Source organism: Notechis scutatus, chromosome Z (genome assembly GCF_049901735.1).
Source record: "Notechis scutatus isolate UNSWTSFEM ecotype Mainland chromosome Z, rNotScu1.2, whole genome shotgun sequence".
NCBI classification, from domain to species: Eukaryota; Metazoa; Chordata; class Lepidosauria; order Squamata; family Elapidae; genus Notechis; species Notechis scutatus.
In genome coordinates, this window is record NC_142025.1 from 75,055,623 (window position 1) to 75,069,992 (window position 14,370).

At 35.8% G+C, this 14,370-nt stretch overlaps 2 protein-coding genes across 10 annotated transcripts in view; one reads left to right on the plus strand and one right to left on the minus strand.

Annotated features, from left to right (window-relative positions):
• Positions 1 to 8,090, plus strand: part of CUL1 (cullin 1) — a 70,936-nt gene extending 62,846 nt beyond the window's left edge. For all 3 annotated transcript variants that reach the window (XM_026681927.2, XM_026681926.2, XM_087947028.1), the window contains exons 17-22: positions 692 to 784; positions 1,829 to 1,876; positions 1,955 to 2,037; positions 4,854 to 4,959; positions 6,664 to 6,777; positions 7,938 to 8,090. In XM_026681927.2, coding sequence (XP_026537712.1) covers positions 692 to 784; positions 1,829 to 1,876; positions 1,955 to 2,037; positions 4,854 to 4,959; positions 6,664 to 6,777; positions 7,938 to 8,018 — 525 coding nt within the window. In that variant the 3' untranslated portion in view covers positions 8,019 to 8,090. The remainder of the gene's footprint in view (positions 1 to 691; positions 785 to 1,828; positions 1,877 to 1,954; positions 2,038 to 4,853; positions 4,960 to 6,663; positions 6,778 to 7,937) is intronic.
• Positions 8,091 to 11,002: 2,912 nt separating this feature from the next.
• EZH2 (enhancer of zeste 2 polycomb repressive complex 2 subunit) overlaps positions 11,003 to 14,370 on the minus strand; it is an 89,937-nt gene continuing 86,569 nt past the window's right edge. For 6 of the 7 annotated variants that reach the window (XM_087947032.1, XM_026681931.2, XM_026681929.2 and 3 more), the window contains 4 exons: positions 12,660 to 12,741; positions 12,090 to 12,170; positions 11,915 to 11,999; positions 11,003 to 11,388 (listed from right to left, as the gene is read on the minus strand). In XM_087947032.1, coding sequence (XP_087803158.1) covers positions 11,328 to 11,388; positions 11,915 to 11,999; positions 12,090 to 12,170; positions 12,660 to 12,741 — 309 coding nt within the window. In that variant the 3' untranslated portion in view covers positions 11,003 to 11,327. Of the gene's footprint in view, positions 11,407 to 11,914; positions 12,000 to 12,089; positions 12,171 to 12,659; positions 12,742 to 14,370 lie in introns of all 7 variants that reach the window. The other variant, XM_087947031.1, reaches the window with a different exon arrangement.

Consider the following 14,370-nt stretch of genomic DNA (forward strand, 5'->3'; position numbering starts at 1 on the left):
ATGGAGTGGGGGAAGGTCCGTAGAAAATCGCCATGTCTCTGCAGCATCAGTCATGTGACTGAGTAGGCGTGGCCAACTTGACATCACTCCTAGCAAGGTGCCACCCCACCTTGCTGTGAGTGATGTTGAGTTGGCTACGCCCACACAGTCACAGGACCACCCAGTCACGCCCACACAACCAGTAGTAAAAAATTTTGCATCCCACCACTGGTCACATCATACTTAAAAATATTTGAGGCAGTAATTTCAGGGTTTTTTTCTTTTTAATACATTTATGGATACATTCTAAAATTATGTTTTCACTTTGTTATTATGGAGTGCTGAGTGTAGATTAAATGAGAAAAAAATTAACTTCAACTAGAATCAGGCTGTAGCATAACAAAATTGACAAAAGTAAAGGGTATCTACATATTTTCTGAAAACACTGTATTTAGCACTCATAGATCTTAGTCTTTTCATGTTTGCTTTCTTCTTGGTTGTGTAATCTCAAAACATTCACTGTACATGCAGGATTTGTCTATTCAAAATCTGTTTAATAGGTATTTTTCAGCTTATATGAAATAGCAAACAATACAGAAAGAATTGTTTGGTCTGAAAGATAAGATTTTATATTGCTCTATTTGCTCTGACAAATTTCTTCATGTTAATTTGGAAATTCATTCAATTAAAAGTTATTTCTTGCCTTTTTAAGGCATCTACATTTCAGATGGCAATCCTGCTGCAATATAACACAGAAGATGCCTACACAGTCCAGCAGCTCACAGACAGTACTCAAATAAAAATGGTAAAGCTTCATTTCATGTTATTATAATTATAATTACTTATTGTTCCACTTACTACATCCATTTATTTCTTTAAGTCTAGAATTGTAATGAACACAAAACTTAATTAGCAGTTTTCAATTTTTTAAAACAACTTTATTAATTTTTTTAAAAATACAAAAGAAAAGGGATGAAAGAAAAGAGGAAAAAGTTAAAAAAAAATGAGGAAAAAATAAAAAGTGGCAGTGTAATAAATTTTTTAAAAAGACATCCGACTCCTCAGTACAGATACAAAAACTATAGTATCAAATAATTTCTTACTCCAAGTTAAACATAACATAACTGATATTAACTCTAACAGGGTGTGCAATATTTCTCCTATCTTAAACAAATTTAGTTATTCAGTCATTAATTCAAAAATACTTATCCATCACTATCAACCAAGATTTAAAAAGATAATCTCAGTTTAAAAATAAACTGAAACAAAATCTTAAAATAATCAAACTAGTCCCAATATCTGAATTCATTTTTTGCTTTTGTTACTATTACATTTCTTTCATCTCTGTGTACTATCTTGCCTCACTGATGTAATCTTAAAAAATAATAAAAGTTCCATATTTCTTCCAGTCTTTTCATCCATCACAACAATACATTAAATTTGCTTTCAAATTTAAGTGTGAAAGAGATTTTGGGGCTTTATTATTGAATATTAGTTTTAAAACATTAATTATGACTATCATCCAGAAAAATTATTATAAAGGTGTTTGGGCAGTGACAGTAAAATAGAATTTTAGTATCCTTCATAAAATCTTTGGTTTTTTTTCTCAGTCTAGAAAATTTTAAATATCATATAGCACAATTTCACTTTTCTTAATATTACTTACGTTCAACCAATCTGCTGAGTTTTTTTCTGTTTAAATGCAGTTTGTTCACATGATCTTATAAGTTGTAAAAGCTTTAAACTAAATGCACTGGTTGTATATGTTCTTCACTATCACCCATAAAGTATATTAATTAGGGAACGAATTAGGCATTTATTAACTTTTTTTAACTTTTCTGATTTTTAGGATATTTTGGCACAAGTACTCCAGATTTTGTTGAAGTCAAAATTGTTGGTAAGTGCTTTTATTTTGGGAGGGTGGTAAAATAATTTGTAAATATGTTCTGACATGGCTCTTTTTGATTTTTCATAGGTTTTAGAAGATGAAAATGCAAATGTTGATGAAGTGGAATTGAAACTGGATACTTTAATAAAATTGTACCTTGGCTACAAAAAGTAAGAAAGATAATTGAATAAAATTTCAGAATTGAAATTCTAGTTAGAATTGTTTTCTTAAGATAGTGGATTAAATGTCTGAAAAGGTCTGTCTGTATTTATTAATGATTGCAATAACATGTTTGCATTTCTGTCAAAATACTATTCCAAAGCCCTACACTTCTGTATCAGTTTTGCTCACTTCAAATGAGTGGAGACTGACTAGAATTAAATTTTGGCTTTTAGAAAGTTTAAATTGACAACTTGTGATGCTGTTCTTCAGCTGTAAATCAAATCTAGAATCTAGAAAAAAATAACAAAATTTTATAATTACCTGTTAGAGATAGAACTAGAGGAGGAAGTAGTCAAAGGTAATATGATAGCTTGGAGTAGAAATATAGGACGCAGCATTACTTTAATAGAATGGGAAAAGATTTGGACCAGAAATAATAAAATTACAAAATCGGCAACATACAAAGAAAATGCCTATAAAATGTTCTACAGATGGCATCTCCCTCCTTCGAGACTAGCAAAGATGTTCCCCAACATGAATCTGAATTGCTGGAAGTGCAAAAAGAAACATGGAACATTCTACCACATGTGGTGGTCCTGTACAGAAGCCCAAAAATATTGTGGAGAATTAAAAAATGGTTGGAGGAAAGAAATTACAACTGAACAGATTGAACTCAAACCAGAATTCTTCTTACTAGGGATATTTAATAGACAATTCCCCAAAAAGCCAAATACATAATATTACACATACTCACGGCAGCTAGATTGGCCTTTGCACAATGTTGGAAACAATCTTATATTCCAACAGAGGAAATGGCTATTCAGAAAATAGTAAGTTGTGCAGAAATGGATAAATTGGCCCTAGCATTTAGAGACAAAGAATTATCAGAATATTATAAGAGTTGGAACTGTAGGTATGATTGGATAGAATGAAGATAGATAATATAATAATAAACAACAATAAACTGTAAAGGAGGCTAAGTTATAACTGTAATAACTATATATTCGCATTAAGCTTTAATTGTAAATATGACACCAATAATGATACAAATAAGGAACCACAAACTATCGATAATGGAACTGTCTTTTATTCGTTTTTTAATTTTTCTTTATTTTTCTATGTTACGTATGTCTTTGTTCATTTATTTTAATTGTAAAATCAATAAAGTTTTTTTTAAAAAAAGAAAGTTTAAATTGACAACTCGTGATGCTGTTCTTCAGCTGTGAATCATATCTAGAATCCCCATCATGTTTCCAAGTAGCTAAATTTTACATTCCCTAAAGAGGCAAACATTAAAACTGCATAGCTTCTCAATGTAGAAATTATGTATATAAATTGTAAAATAATGTATGGATTAGTGAAATGGACTTCTCGGACGCATTCTGAAATTTGAAATCAGAATAGGAGACCCGTATGAGATGAACCTGAAATACCCATTGGATTGTTCAAAACTTCAGGAGAAAAATCAGTTCATTATAACTGCTTCATATGAATAAAGATTGCAAAAATTTGACCAACATACAAAAAAATGTCACTGAATCATTGAAATTCTTCACAAACCATTTTGCTTAATATACTTGTATGGATAGAGAAATGCCAGATTAAACAGGTAGGTTTCAGAAAAAATAAAGAGGCAGGAGATCAATCAGATAACAGAAGATATATAAATGAAGGGAGCAGCTATATACTTTTTCTGTTTTGAAAATAGCAAAACTAAATATAATTACTAAAGACTAAATATAATTACTAAATATAGTAATTTAATTTATATGCTAAATATTAGATTAGCAGGATTAGAAAAAAATATAAGTCAAAACACTAAATATAACATAACTTGTATATACTAATACAAAAGAGTCCTTGTCAACCAAAAATAAACAGTAGAAATTATCACAGTAAAAGTGGAAAAATTTGGAATACTGTTAAATATCAACCTGCAAACTTAATAAAGTTACTGCTGAGAACCAAGAAGTCAAGCTTTTTGTTTCTTCATTAATGAAGATGGATAATGTGCTGAAGAAATAAACATTCTTCTCTATCATCTCTATAAAAGTTGATTATAGAGGAAAGTGATCACGAGTTGGGATAAGATTCTGAAGGATAAGGCCATTTTTATGACAAAAATCACAATAATCAAAATATATGCACACGAGTGGTAATCTATGGTCGGGGAAGTTTAGAGCCAAGTAAAAAGATGGATGCCTTTTAATTGAGAATCTGGAGGTAGGCTTTAAGTTAGAGTTAAGGCCAATTCAATAGCAACAAACCAACAGAGATGAATAGAATATATGTAATAACTTTTTGAAACATATGTCGGAAGGCAGTATTTTTAAATTATTCAGTGGTTATGACTGTTTTTATCTATGTAATTAACATGATAATTTAATTTACTAGATACTATAAAGATTGCTATCAGTACATATGCTTGTTGGAAATGTTTGTTTCAGTTGAATCTGGTCATAATGTAGGCTGCACAGAGCAATATTTTAAGAAAAATGCAATTGAGATACTATCTGTAAAACTATTGATCGATATGTTTATTTTGTGTTTTTAACCAGATGCTTAGGAGAGAGTGGGAGTTTAAACAATGGATAGGTCACAGTCCAATTTTAAGATATCCTGTTTGCAAGCATTAATTTTAAGCCTTCTGAGAAATAAGAAAAGATATAACTATGGATTATCTAATGCAGCATTCAACAGAAAAAAGACTCCTGCCTTTGTTAGATTAATTATATTGCCTTTCACTAATGTTTCATCATAAGGTTTCTGTAGGTCTTCATTTCTGTTTTATAGAACTAATTATTTGCCTAAATTTTCTTGGCAGCAAAAAATTGCGAGTGAATATAAATGTGCCAATGAAGACTGAACAGAAGCAGGAACAGGAAACAACACACAAAAATATAGAGGAAGATAGAAAACTCCTGATTCAGGTACTCTGGAATTTTCGGTGGCTAGCAGCTTATTTAATAATGCTGTTAAATATAATTTTTTCCACAATAGTAAATGCTATTGTTAGTAAGTTTTTATTGCTAGCAGTGTGGTAACTGCCCATTGAAATCTTCATTTCCCAATCATATACTAAATATGATCTATGTACAGGTTTCATTGCTTGGAAAGAATTTAATCTGTCTTCATGAAAATGACTATGCATATGGTATTTGGATTATTGATACATCATGGTCTACTTAGGCTAGTTCTTGAGATCCTCTAGTTTTTGTCATATATGCTATCTGAGATATATTTCAGATACAATAAGTGGTACTCGTTGAACAGCCACTTTTTCAGCATGTTCGAACTTACAACTGCGCTGAATTTGAGTGCTGACTACTTGAGACACAGAGGGTCCTCATGGTCATATAAATATCATTTGTAATTATTGCTCCTGAGGTTCCTTTCACTGATCCTTTAAGAAGGATTCTTACAAAGAAAGCAAACAGAACACAGTTTTGAACCCCTTTTTATCTCTTTGTCCTTGGACATTTATAGAAAATGAAAAAAAATATAGTAACACAATTTAAAACCATTTTAAAATTTATTTGAATTTTGTTTCTCTGACTCAAAGCAGCACCTAATTTGACATTTGTATAATTCATTTGCATGTGTATTCTGATCGAAGTTGCTATTCTCTATCCTTATAGAAATGGTCCTGGCAGAAAAAATCAGTTTTCCCTACATTCCTTGGTTGATATATATGAGTCAGAGACAACTATTATATCTGTGTAGGATGTATTTGTAGGATCTATGTAGGATGTATGAGAAAGAATCACCTTTCCTCAGCTATTCTGACTAATTTCTACCGCTGCACAGTCGAGAGCATCCTAACCAGCTGTATCTCAGTTTGGTATGGAAATTGCACTATAAAAGAAAAAAAGGCATTACAGAGGGTGGTGAAAACCGCCCAATGCATTATAGGGAATCCACTTCCTGCCATTGTGGACATTCAGAGGAAATGATTTCTGTGTAAAGCCCACAGCATAGTTAAGGACCCCTTCCATCCAGCCCACAAACTGTTTACTCTTCTTCCATCTGGGAGGAGGTTCAGGTGCCTGCAGTCTAAGACCAGCAGGCTAGGGAACAGCTTTTACCACACAGCGGTTTCCTTGCTGAACTCCTCAGTTCGTTTGTCCCCACACATATGCTGATCCTTCCCTTGATAATATATGATGTATTTTGTATAATTCTCTGTGCATTTGTATTTATATTCAGTGTGTCCATAAACATTTTGTACAGTTGTATATGCTTATATGTGCAGTCACACTTATCTTTGTGTACTCGTGTACATACATTTTGTTGTGTTTTCCATTGACATATTCATAGATGCCTTGCATATTTGCATACATACATTTATATTTTACTGTTGTTTTGCACTTCTGGTTGGATGCTAACTGCATTTTGTTGCCTGTATCCATGGCAATGACAATAAAGTTGAATCTAATCTAATCTAATTTAAATGTCTCAAGATTTAACCTAGTTTATTTTTGTTGTGAAATTGTCACAATCAAATGATATACTGGCTAGCATTCATCCATCTTTAAAATAAAAATCATCTCTGTACACCTTTGATGATTATTAGCCTTTGGTAGTATTTGTTGATCAAGGATTGGACTTTTAACTCTAAATGTTGTGTATATTAGGCTGCTATTGTAAGGATTATGAAGATGAGAAAAGTCCTTAAGCATCAGCAGTTGCTTGGAGAAGTGCTTACCCAGCTGTCATCAAGATTCAAACCACGAGTCCCAGTAATAAAGGTTTGTCTAAAGCAACAGTCTTCAACCTTCTGGCTCTGGAGACTGGCAGTGGCAGCAGGGTGGGGAAGGAGAAGGGATAGTTTTATGTGCACCACTTTCACAAATGCAGCTTCATGTGTGTTCATCCACCACTTCCACATTCTGATTCTGGACCAGCCTGGCACTGGGCCGTGGCCCTTGAACCAAAGAATTATCTAGAATAGGGGTGTCAAATTCAATGCCCGGGCGCTAGATTTGGTGCTTAGATCTGGCCCTGTGGGACAATGAAAGATCTGGTCCCCTGTGGAACACCCTGGAAACAATGAAAGACTGGCCTGCAGTGCCTCTGCCAGTGAAAATGAAGGTCGGGAGGCTGCGCGTGGCCCTCCCAAGCTCTGTTTTCACTGGCAGAGGGTTGCAGGAGGCTGTCACAGCCAAAACCAGAGCTTGAGAGCCCATTTTCACTGGCAGAGTGCTTGGGATGCCACTGGCACCCCCTACACAAGTGACATTGAGCTGGCCACCCTACCCCAGCTCACCAAGATCAAACACAACCCTGATGCAGCCCTCAATGAAATCAAGTATGACACCCCTGATCTACAAGGTAGAAGTCGTAGCTTGCCAAACATTGATATACTCATTTGCATGAAGATTACTTAACAGGAAAACTCTACTTTTAGCGTATTGAAAATATGTGGCACTGCACTAAATTAAGCTATTAGAAGAAAGTTATAAGTTAAACAGCATCCAGAAAAATGTAAGTAACTTCAGTTACATGTTTATGTTTAAACTTACCGTGTGGAATAGAACACTTACTTTCTTATAATCAAACTCAACTTTTTAGCTATGCTTGTACTTCAATTCCCTTTGAAACCTCTCTACCATTATTAGGTGATAAATTCAATTATTTTGTAGATGCAATATGTGTACTTTATGAATCTTTTTGTTTTCTTTAAGTTTTTTGATAATAACAGGTAATGGTTACCTATTAATACTAACAGTAATTAGCAGTTACCATTTCTTTTGGCCTTTCCCCATATCCATTTCTTTAATGTCAGGTTAAGAAAAGTTTTGTGGTATGTCTTCCCTAGTTAAATCATTGTTAAAGCTTGTTAAACACTGAGAATCACAGGATAAAAATGGTTAAAAACATCTCAGAATATTTTTTTTTCTATTTTCAGAAGTGCATTGATATTCTAATAGAGAAGGAATACTTGGAGCGGGTGGATGGTGAAAAGGACACCTACAGTTATTTGGCTTAACAATTTGTAGCAGATATCTGTGCACTCTTTAATTGTAACAAGTTTGAAAGAGAATAAAACTTGTTAGTCTGCTGTTGTCTGGACCTCCATTTTTATAATTAAGATCAGGACTACCATCTGCCAGTCCTAGAATTACATCACACCTGCTCAGGATTGATACATTTCAAGTTTGTAAATATGGACACCAATGCCATTTAATCTAATTTAAGAACAGAATGGAATCTGAAACCTTCTCTACTGGAGGTTGCATGCTACTGCATATAAATCAATACATTGGCTATATTGGGTATCGGCAACCCATGACTCCAAAGCTACATGCGTTTCTTTGGGCATTCTGCTGTGGCTCCACTGGCTGGCCCCACCCCTCGCCCTCCCCTCCCAGTCATTCTTCCCGTGGCCTCAGAAGGTAAGGGCGATGGCAGGGGATGGAGAAGTGGCTGAGGCTGATTCTCAGGCGCCTCACTTTTGCTGTAGCTTCTTCCAGCCCTTGTTGGTCTTGGGGAGACGTGCAACCTGCTCTTTGCCCTGAAACACCCAACCCGGCCGCAACTGACGCCAGCCTCACTAAGGGCAGGTGGGGTGGGAATGGGATCCAGGAGGGGACAACGGAAGGGGGGATGGGCCTGCAGTCCCAGCCGCAGCTTTAAGAAGCTCAGGGCAGTGGGGAAAGGGGGCTGGCCTTGCCGAACCTCACATGCCCACCCTGGGGGGTCAGGCTCAGAGAAAGCCAGAGTGCCCTCACCAAAGACACTTGCCCGTCAACCAGTCTACCCTCCCCTCTCTATCTCTGTCTGTCTCTCTCCTCTCTTTTGGTCTTCGCTACTTCTTCTTGCCAACTTTTTGGAAATCCTGGCTGGCTGAGGTACAAGTGCGAGCCATGGCGGAGGCTTCCTTTGGGTGACCCCCCCCTTCTCTTGCAATCCCCTGGCCAGCTGTGGCAGGGTCAGGAAGGTGTGCACGAGCAGGGAAACCCTCAAGCAAGCAGCTGGGCTTGGCCAAAGTACAGCAAAGGCGTGCGTGGGGTGGGTGGCCACTCGCTTGAGGATCTCCCCACTGGTGCGCACCCTCCAGGCTCCTCCACAGCTAGCCAGGGGGTCATAAGAGAAAGGGGGAGGAAGGCCATGGCTCACACTCATTTCTCAGCCAACTGGTTTTCCAAAAAGTTGCTAAGGAGTAGCAAAGAGCCCCAAGAAGAGCTCGCAGTCTTGGCCAAGCCTCGGCTTTCCGAGGAGACACTGAGCAAGAGGTACACACATGGCGGGGGGGGGGAATCAAAAGGCAGAGACGTGGGAGGGGAGATGGAGAGACAGATGGGGGAGAGAGGGAGAGGGGAAGAGACAAGGGGGGGAGAGTGAGATGTCAAAAGGGTTTTGTGATTCCTGGTGTTTTTTAATAACCGGTTCGCTGCCCTAATGACCAGATGTGACTAGGTGGGAGAGTAACATCGAGTTGGCCCTGCCCACAGATTTCATGACTCCCGGTGTTTTGTTTTCTGTGGGAAATGGGTCCCAATGTCTCTTTGTTTAAGGTTGCAGACCCCTGGGCTATACAAAGAAGAGCTGTTTCCCCAGACAGCACTTATACACGTTGGCAGCACTTTGAGAGAATCTGATTTGGGCACATGTGTAATCTGCTATGAAAAATCATTTGTATAGTGTGTTTCATTTTTTAATGTGCGATAAATAAAAAAATTCTGTACAACTTGCATTTGGTTTATTGTTAAGTTACATGACTATCTTTCTTAAATGTAAATAAAAGGAGCAATGAATATGAAAGCCAGATGATCTGGGTACTGTTTTGCTTTCAGTATTATCTCTAGTGCCACCACAAGTAAAACTTCACAAAGCTCAAATCAGTCTTGATCCATTTCCTTTGAAACAGAGGAAAGGAAAAAATAAGTACAGGTAGTCCTCAGTTTACAATCACCATTGAGCCAAACATTTCTGTTGCTAAATGGGACATTTGCTAAGTTAGTTTTGCCCAATTTTATCACCCTTCTTGTCACAGTTAAGTGACTCGCTGCAGTTAAGTTAGTAACACAAGTATTAAGTGAATCTGGCTTCCCCTCTGACACTAACCATTATTTGCAAAATCCGAATTTTGATTATATGACCATGGAACTGCTGCAATGGTTGTAAGCATAAAAAACAGTCATAAGTCATTTTTTTCAGTGCTGTTATAACTTTGAATGGCCACTAAATGAACTCTTGTAACATGAGGACTACCTGTGTCCCACATGTAAGAATATTTCATCCGCACTTTATTGCTGAATAGTACTTTTAGTGACAGGAAGTTATATTACGTGCACTCATATTTAACTAGTGGGAACATTGGTTCTGATGCGTGCAATCTGCAGGTTTATTAGGGATTCTGTCTTATGTGTGTGTATACACAGACACAGAGAGAGAGACACTGAGTTCAAGTAGAGATAGCTACTAGAGATAAGCTTCTGCTGTTGTATAGAATTTTTCTACAGCATGTTGAAGAATGAGGGGAGAGCAGAAGCAGTCATGGTGAGCACACATGCTATATTTGTAGACCTTTTTATACTTCATTGTAAAAAGACGAATAAAGTTCACTAGGACAAAAAAGTTTAACAACATACAGCTCTTGATGTAAAAAAAATAGTACCAGTAGGATATAATGGTTAAAATAACTGAACTTAAAAAGCAGGTTCTACTTTTCTGCTAGGCACAGAAGCCAGGTAGCTAACCTTGGACCAACAGCCCCTTCTCAGCCTAAAACTTGTCAGGCTCTAAAAACAATCCCTTGTCACATCATGTGTTGATAAGATTCTGTAAAGTCTAAAGACTTGGTGAGCATGCAATTAATTGGGACAAACACTAAAACTGCTCTTGTGGTAAAGTGATCTTTATAGGATCAATAAAGTATTCATTTTTTCACAGGTATTTTTGATTCAAGTTTGGTTAATTTTGTTAAAATTATTTAGCAGATTTTTCATGTAAAAAATACACTTTCAAATATTTTTACATTTATACATTCAGCCAAGCCTTTATTTAAAGATGGCAACATACAATATGAATTCAAAGTTCAAGTATCCTTTATTCAAGGTTCAAAAAGTGTACCACACTGCATTATTGCAAAAGATCAATGGTACAAAATATGTTGCAGCTGGTGAAAAGGCATTAAAAAGTTGATTTTAAAATCTGTCAATATAAATTACAGGTACAGTACTTTGCAAATTTTGCATTCCAAATTGCATCAATTCAGTTTTTAAAAATAAAATTGCCCACAGTAGTAGAAACTCCTGAAGATAAGGCAGCTGTTTTATAGGCGAGGTAGTTGGTATCAAGGGATTTCCATTTCTCTTTCAATGCCTACATACTTGAGGGCGTCAGCCTGACTATATCTAGAAAAAGATAAATAAGTTGTATTTAATTATTTTTAAAGCAGAGTGACCTAAGAATACTACGTGTGTGTACATGTATGTATAAGTTTTATCAAAAACATTTAACAGTAATAGTGCAAAGTAAAATAAAATGAGAAAAATGAATCTAAAAAGCTTTTGAAAAGCTACTTTTTATAAAGAAAAGTAGAGGGTTAAAGATATAGTGGCTTCCAATCTTTACAACCGTTAAGAAGTACAATTATAATTTTAACTTTTCTTTAAGGTGGCATCATGACACTTCTTTCTATATTTTGCCAAATCAAAACAATAAAGGGTTCCCAGTCACCCAAAAAATGTATTTTAAAAAACACACCATAGAAATGAAATTGATTACCCTACATCCAATAATTTATGAGCTTACAATTAATAATTCTGACTACATATATTTTTTGCAATTCTTTATTGATAAAAGCTAGTATAAGTATTCTCATTATTTACATACTGAAATATATTATTTCCCCAATTTAGGTTTTAGCATTATCCCTACCTGTAATCAAAAAAGAGCTCTTCACCAGTCTGAATGGCTCTCTTAGCGAATATGCCTATTCTATGATCTCCATTAACCATCATAACTGTAAAAGAAAAAGTGAAGTTGAGGAAAGATTTTACAAAAATCTTCAGTTTAAAAAATGAGTATGATATACTTCTGTATCGATATTTACCTTTTGCATAGCAGTTGGGATTGACTGAATGGTTTGCAAATCTTATTTTGTTACCCTTCCGTGTTGCATCAACCACAAAATCTAAATTAAAAACAACAGATAAATTCACAACTGCCTGAAAATTAGGAAATATAGTAAGATTCTTAGAAAAAAAATAACTCATTCTGCAAATAAAGCTTTATCTGTCATTTGAGTTATTATGCTTTAATTACTGATTTGGCTTATAACTTTCCGTTTATCAAGTATCATACATAATATTTATTTAAATACTTTATATAAAATATTCTGGGTATTTTAGTCAATTAACACTTCTTTGGTTTTCATGAAGTGTCATCTTTGCTGCTCACATCTACAAATTAATCTGCTTTTTATCATTGTTTGTTAGGTTTTCAATTCCTGATAACATTTAACATTAAAACATTTTCTTCCATTGCTAAGAACCTTAAACATTTCAAACCTAAAATCTCAGCAATTCTGATTAGATAACTGGAAGCAACATTAGTATTGTGGCCAATAATTGAGATAAGAAATTTGAATAAAGTAGAAGGTTGAAGACAGCAATATACATACCATTATTCAAATTGAATAGAAAGCTGCACATGTATTTATCATAGACCTTCCCTCTTCTGTCTGCTTCATCTTGAGAAATAATCTGAAAATAATATTTTTAAAATGGTTTTGATATTTGGTATTTTTTCTACCCATTCCCACCCCCGCTTTCACTTTTAAATGCAAAATATTTGATCCAGCAACTTAACAATGATTATAAATAAACTGTTCTGCTGCAATCATTTGTCTATGGCAGGGCTTCTTAAAGTCTAATACCAAAACCTCCCTCAAAATGATTTTCTGGATCTCCTCTCATAAATAAAAACTACTGAGTTGGTTGAAATTAATGTTGGGCAAAAATAGTCACTGAACTTCACTAGCATGTTACAGATGTTCCAGATACAGTTAGTCCTGGAGTTAAAATTTAGCCTGCTCATTAGGGTCAGAAGTCAGAACAGATATTAAATGAACTGCCTCAAATAATGACCAACCATCCCTGTTCTCCCAGCGCATTCATTAAATGAGCTTGCAGATTCTTGAGTGGAATACGGTTATCAGGAGACTGCAAGCAAGCAAAAACTTCCTACAGCTTTTTGTCTCCAGGAGTTGCAGAAATTCAGCTCATAAAATTTCAGCAAGAGCACAAAACATGCAGAATATAGAGCAGAAGCTGAGTGTTTGGAGTTTTTTGCTGTTATACTACTCTTACAATGCAGCTATGACTTGCTTTGGTGTCCTAGCTGGATTCTAAAAGCAGACACAAACAGAAAAAACCATTTAGAGGAGTTCTAGCTGACTCCTAAAAGATTAAACTTTTTGAGTTGCATTTTTTTTTCAGGTAAAGCCAAAAAGCTGCAGGAAGCTTTTTTTGCTTACTTACTGCCTTTGCTTTACTCTTCAACCTGCAGTGAAGGTAAGATTTTTAAAAGGAATAGAGATTGGAGGAGAGGCAGGGAATTTGATTTTAACACGTAATGGGGGAGGGGGATCAAGAAGTCTTAGCCTCCCAGCATTTTTTTAGTTTTCTTAATTGAAGAAACGTGCCTTTCTGAGAGAGGGAGGGAGAGAGGGAGGGAGGGGATTAAAAAGAAAAACTCTGAAAGCTCATCCTAAAGTTGCTGCCTTTGCTTGCAGGGACTGACTTCCCAAAGCCTATCAAGAACCAGGAGATATTTTCAATCTACTGACAACTACCTGATCAGTTCCAAATAAGTTCCAAAAGCAATCACCATTTCCTAAGTAATTGCCAGAGAGCTGAAAATGGCAACTTCTTCTAGGAAACATTGAGAACAAGCCAGGACCCGCAGGATCCCATCGGGGTGGGATGGGGATAGAGGGGGGAGATGCTGCAGCATCTGCATGGCTGTTATTAAGATTGAATGCTGCAGGGTGCTGTGACCATAGTAATTTTGAAACAGTATGTTTGATATATCTATCATAATTTTGAATGTTCAATAAGTGAACTATCATAACTCAAGGACCATCTGTATACTACTACACACTGCACAAAAATCACTAGCCAACAACAAACCTAGAAAAGATAATTAAGCAATGGATCTGTGAACACCTAGAAACAACAAATTATTAAGAGCTGTGATAGCACAGTGGTTAGTTAGAATGCAGTATTGCAGGCTAATTCTGCTGACTGCCGACTGCTAGCAGTTTGAATCTCACCGGTTCAAGGTTGACTCAGCTTTCCATCCTTCCAAGGTCGGTAAAATGAGGACCCAGT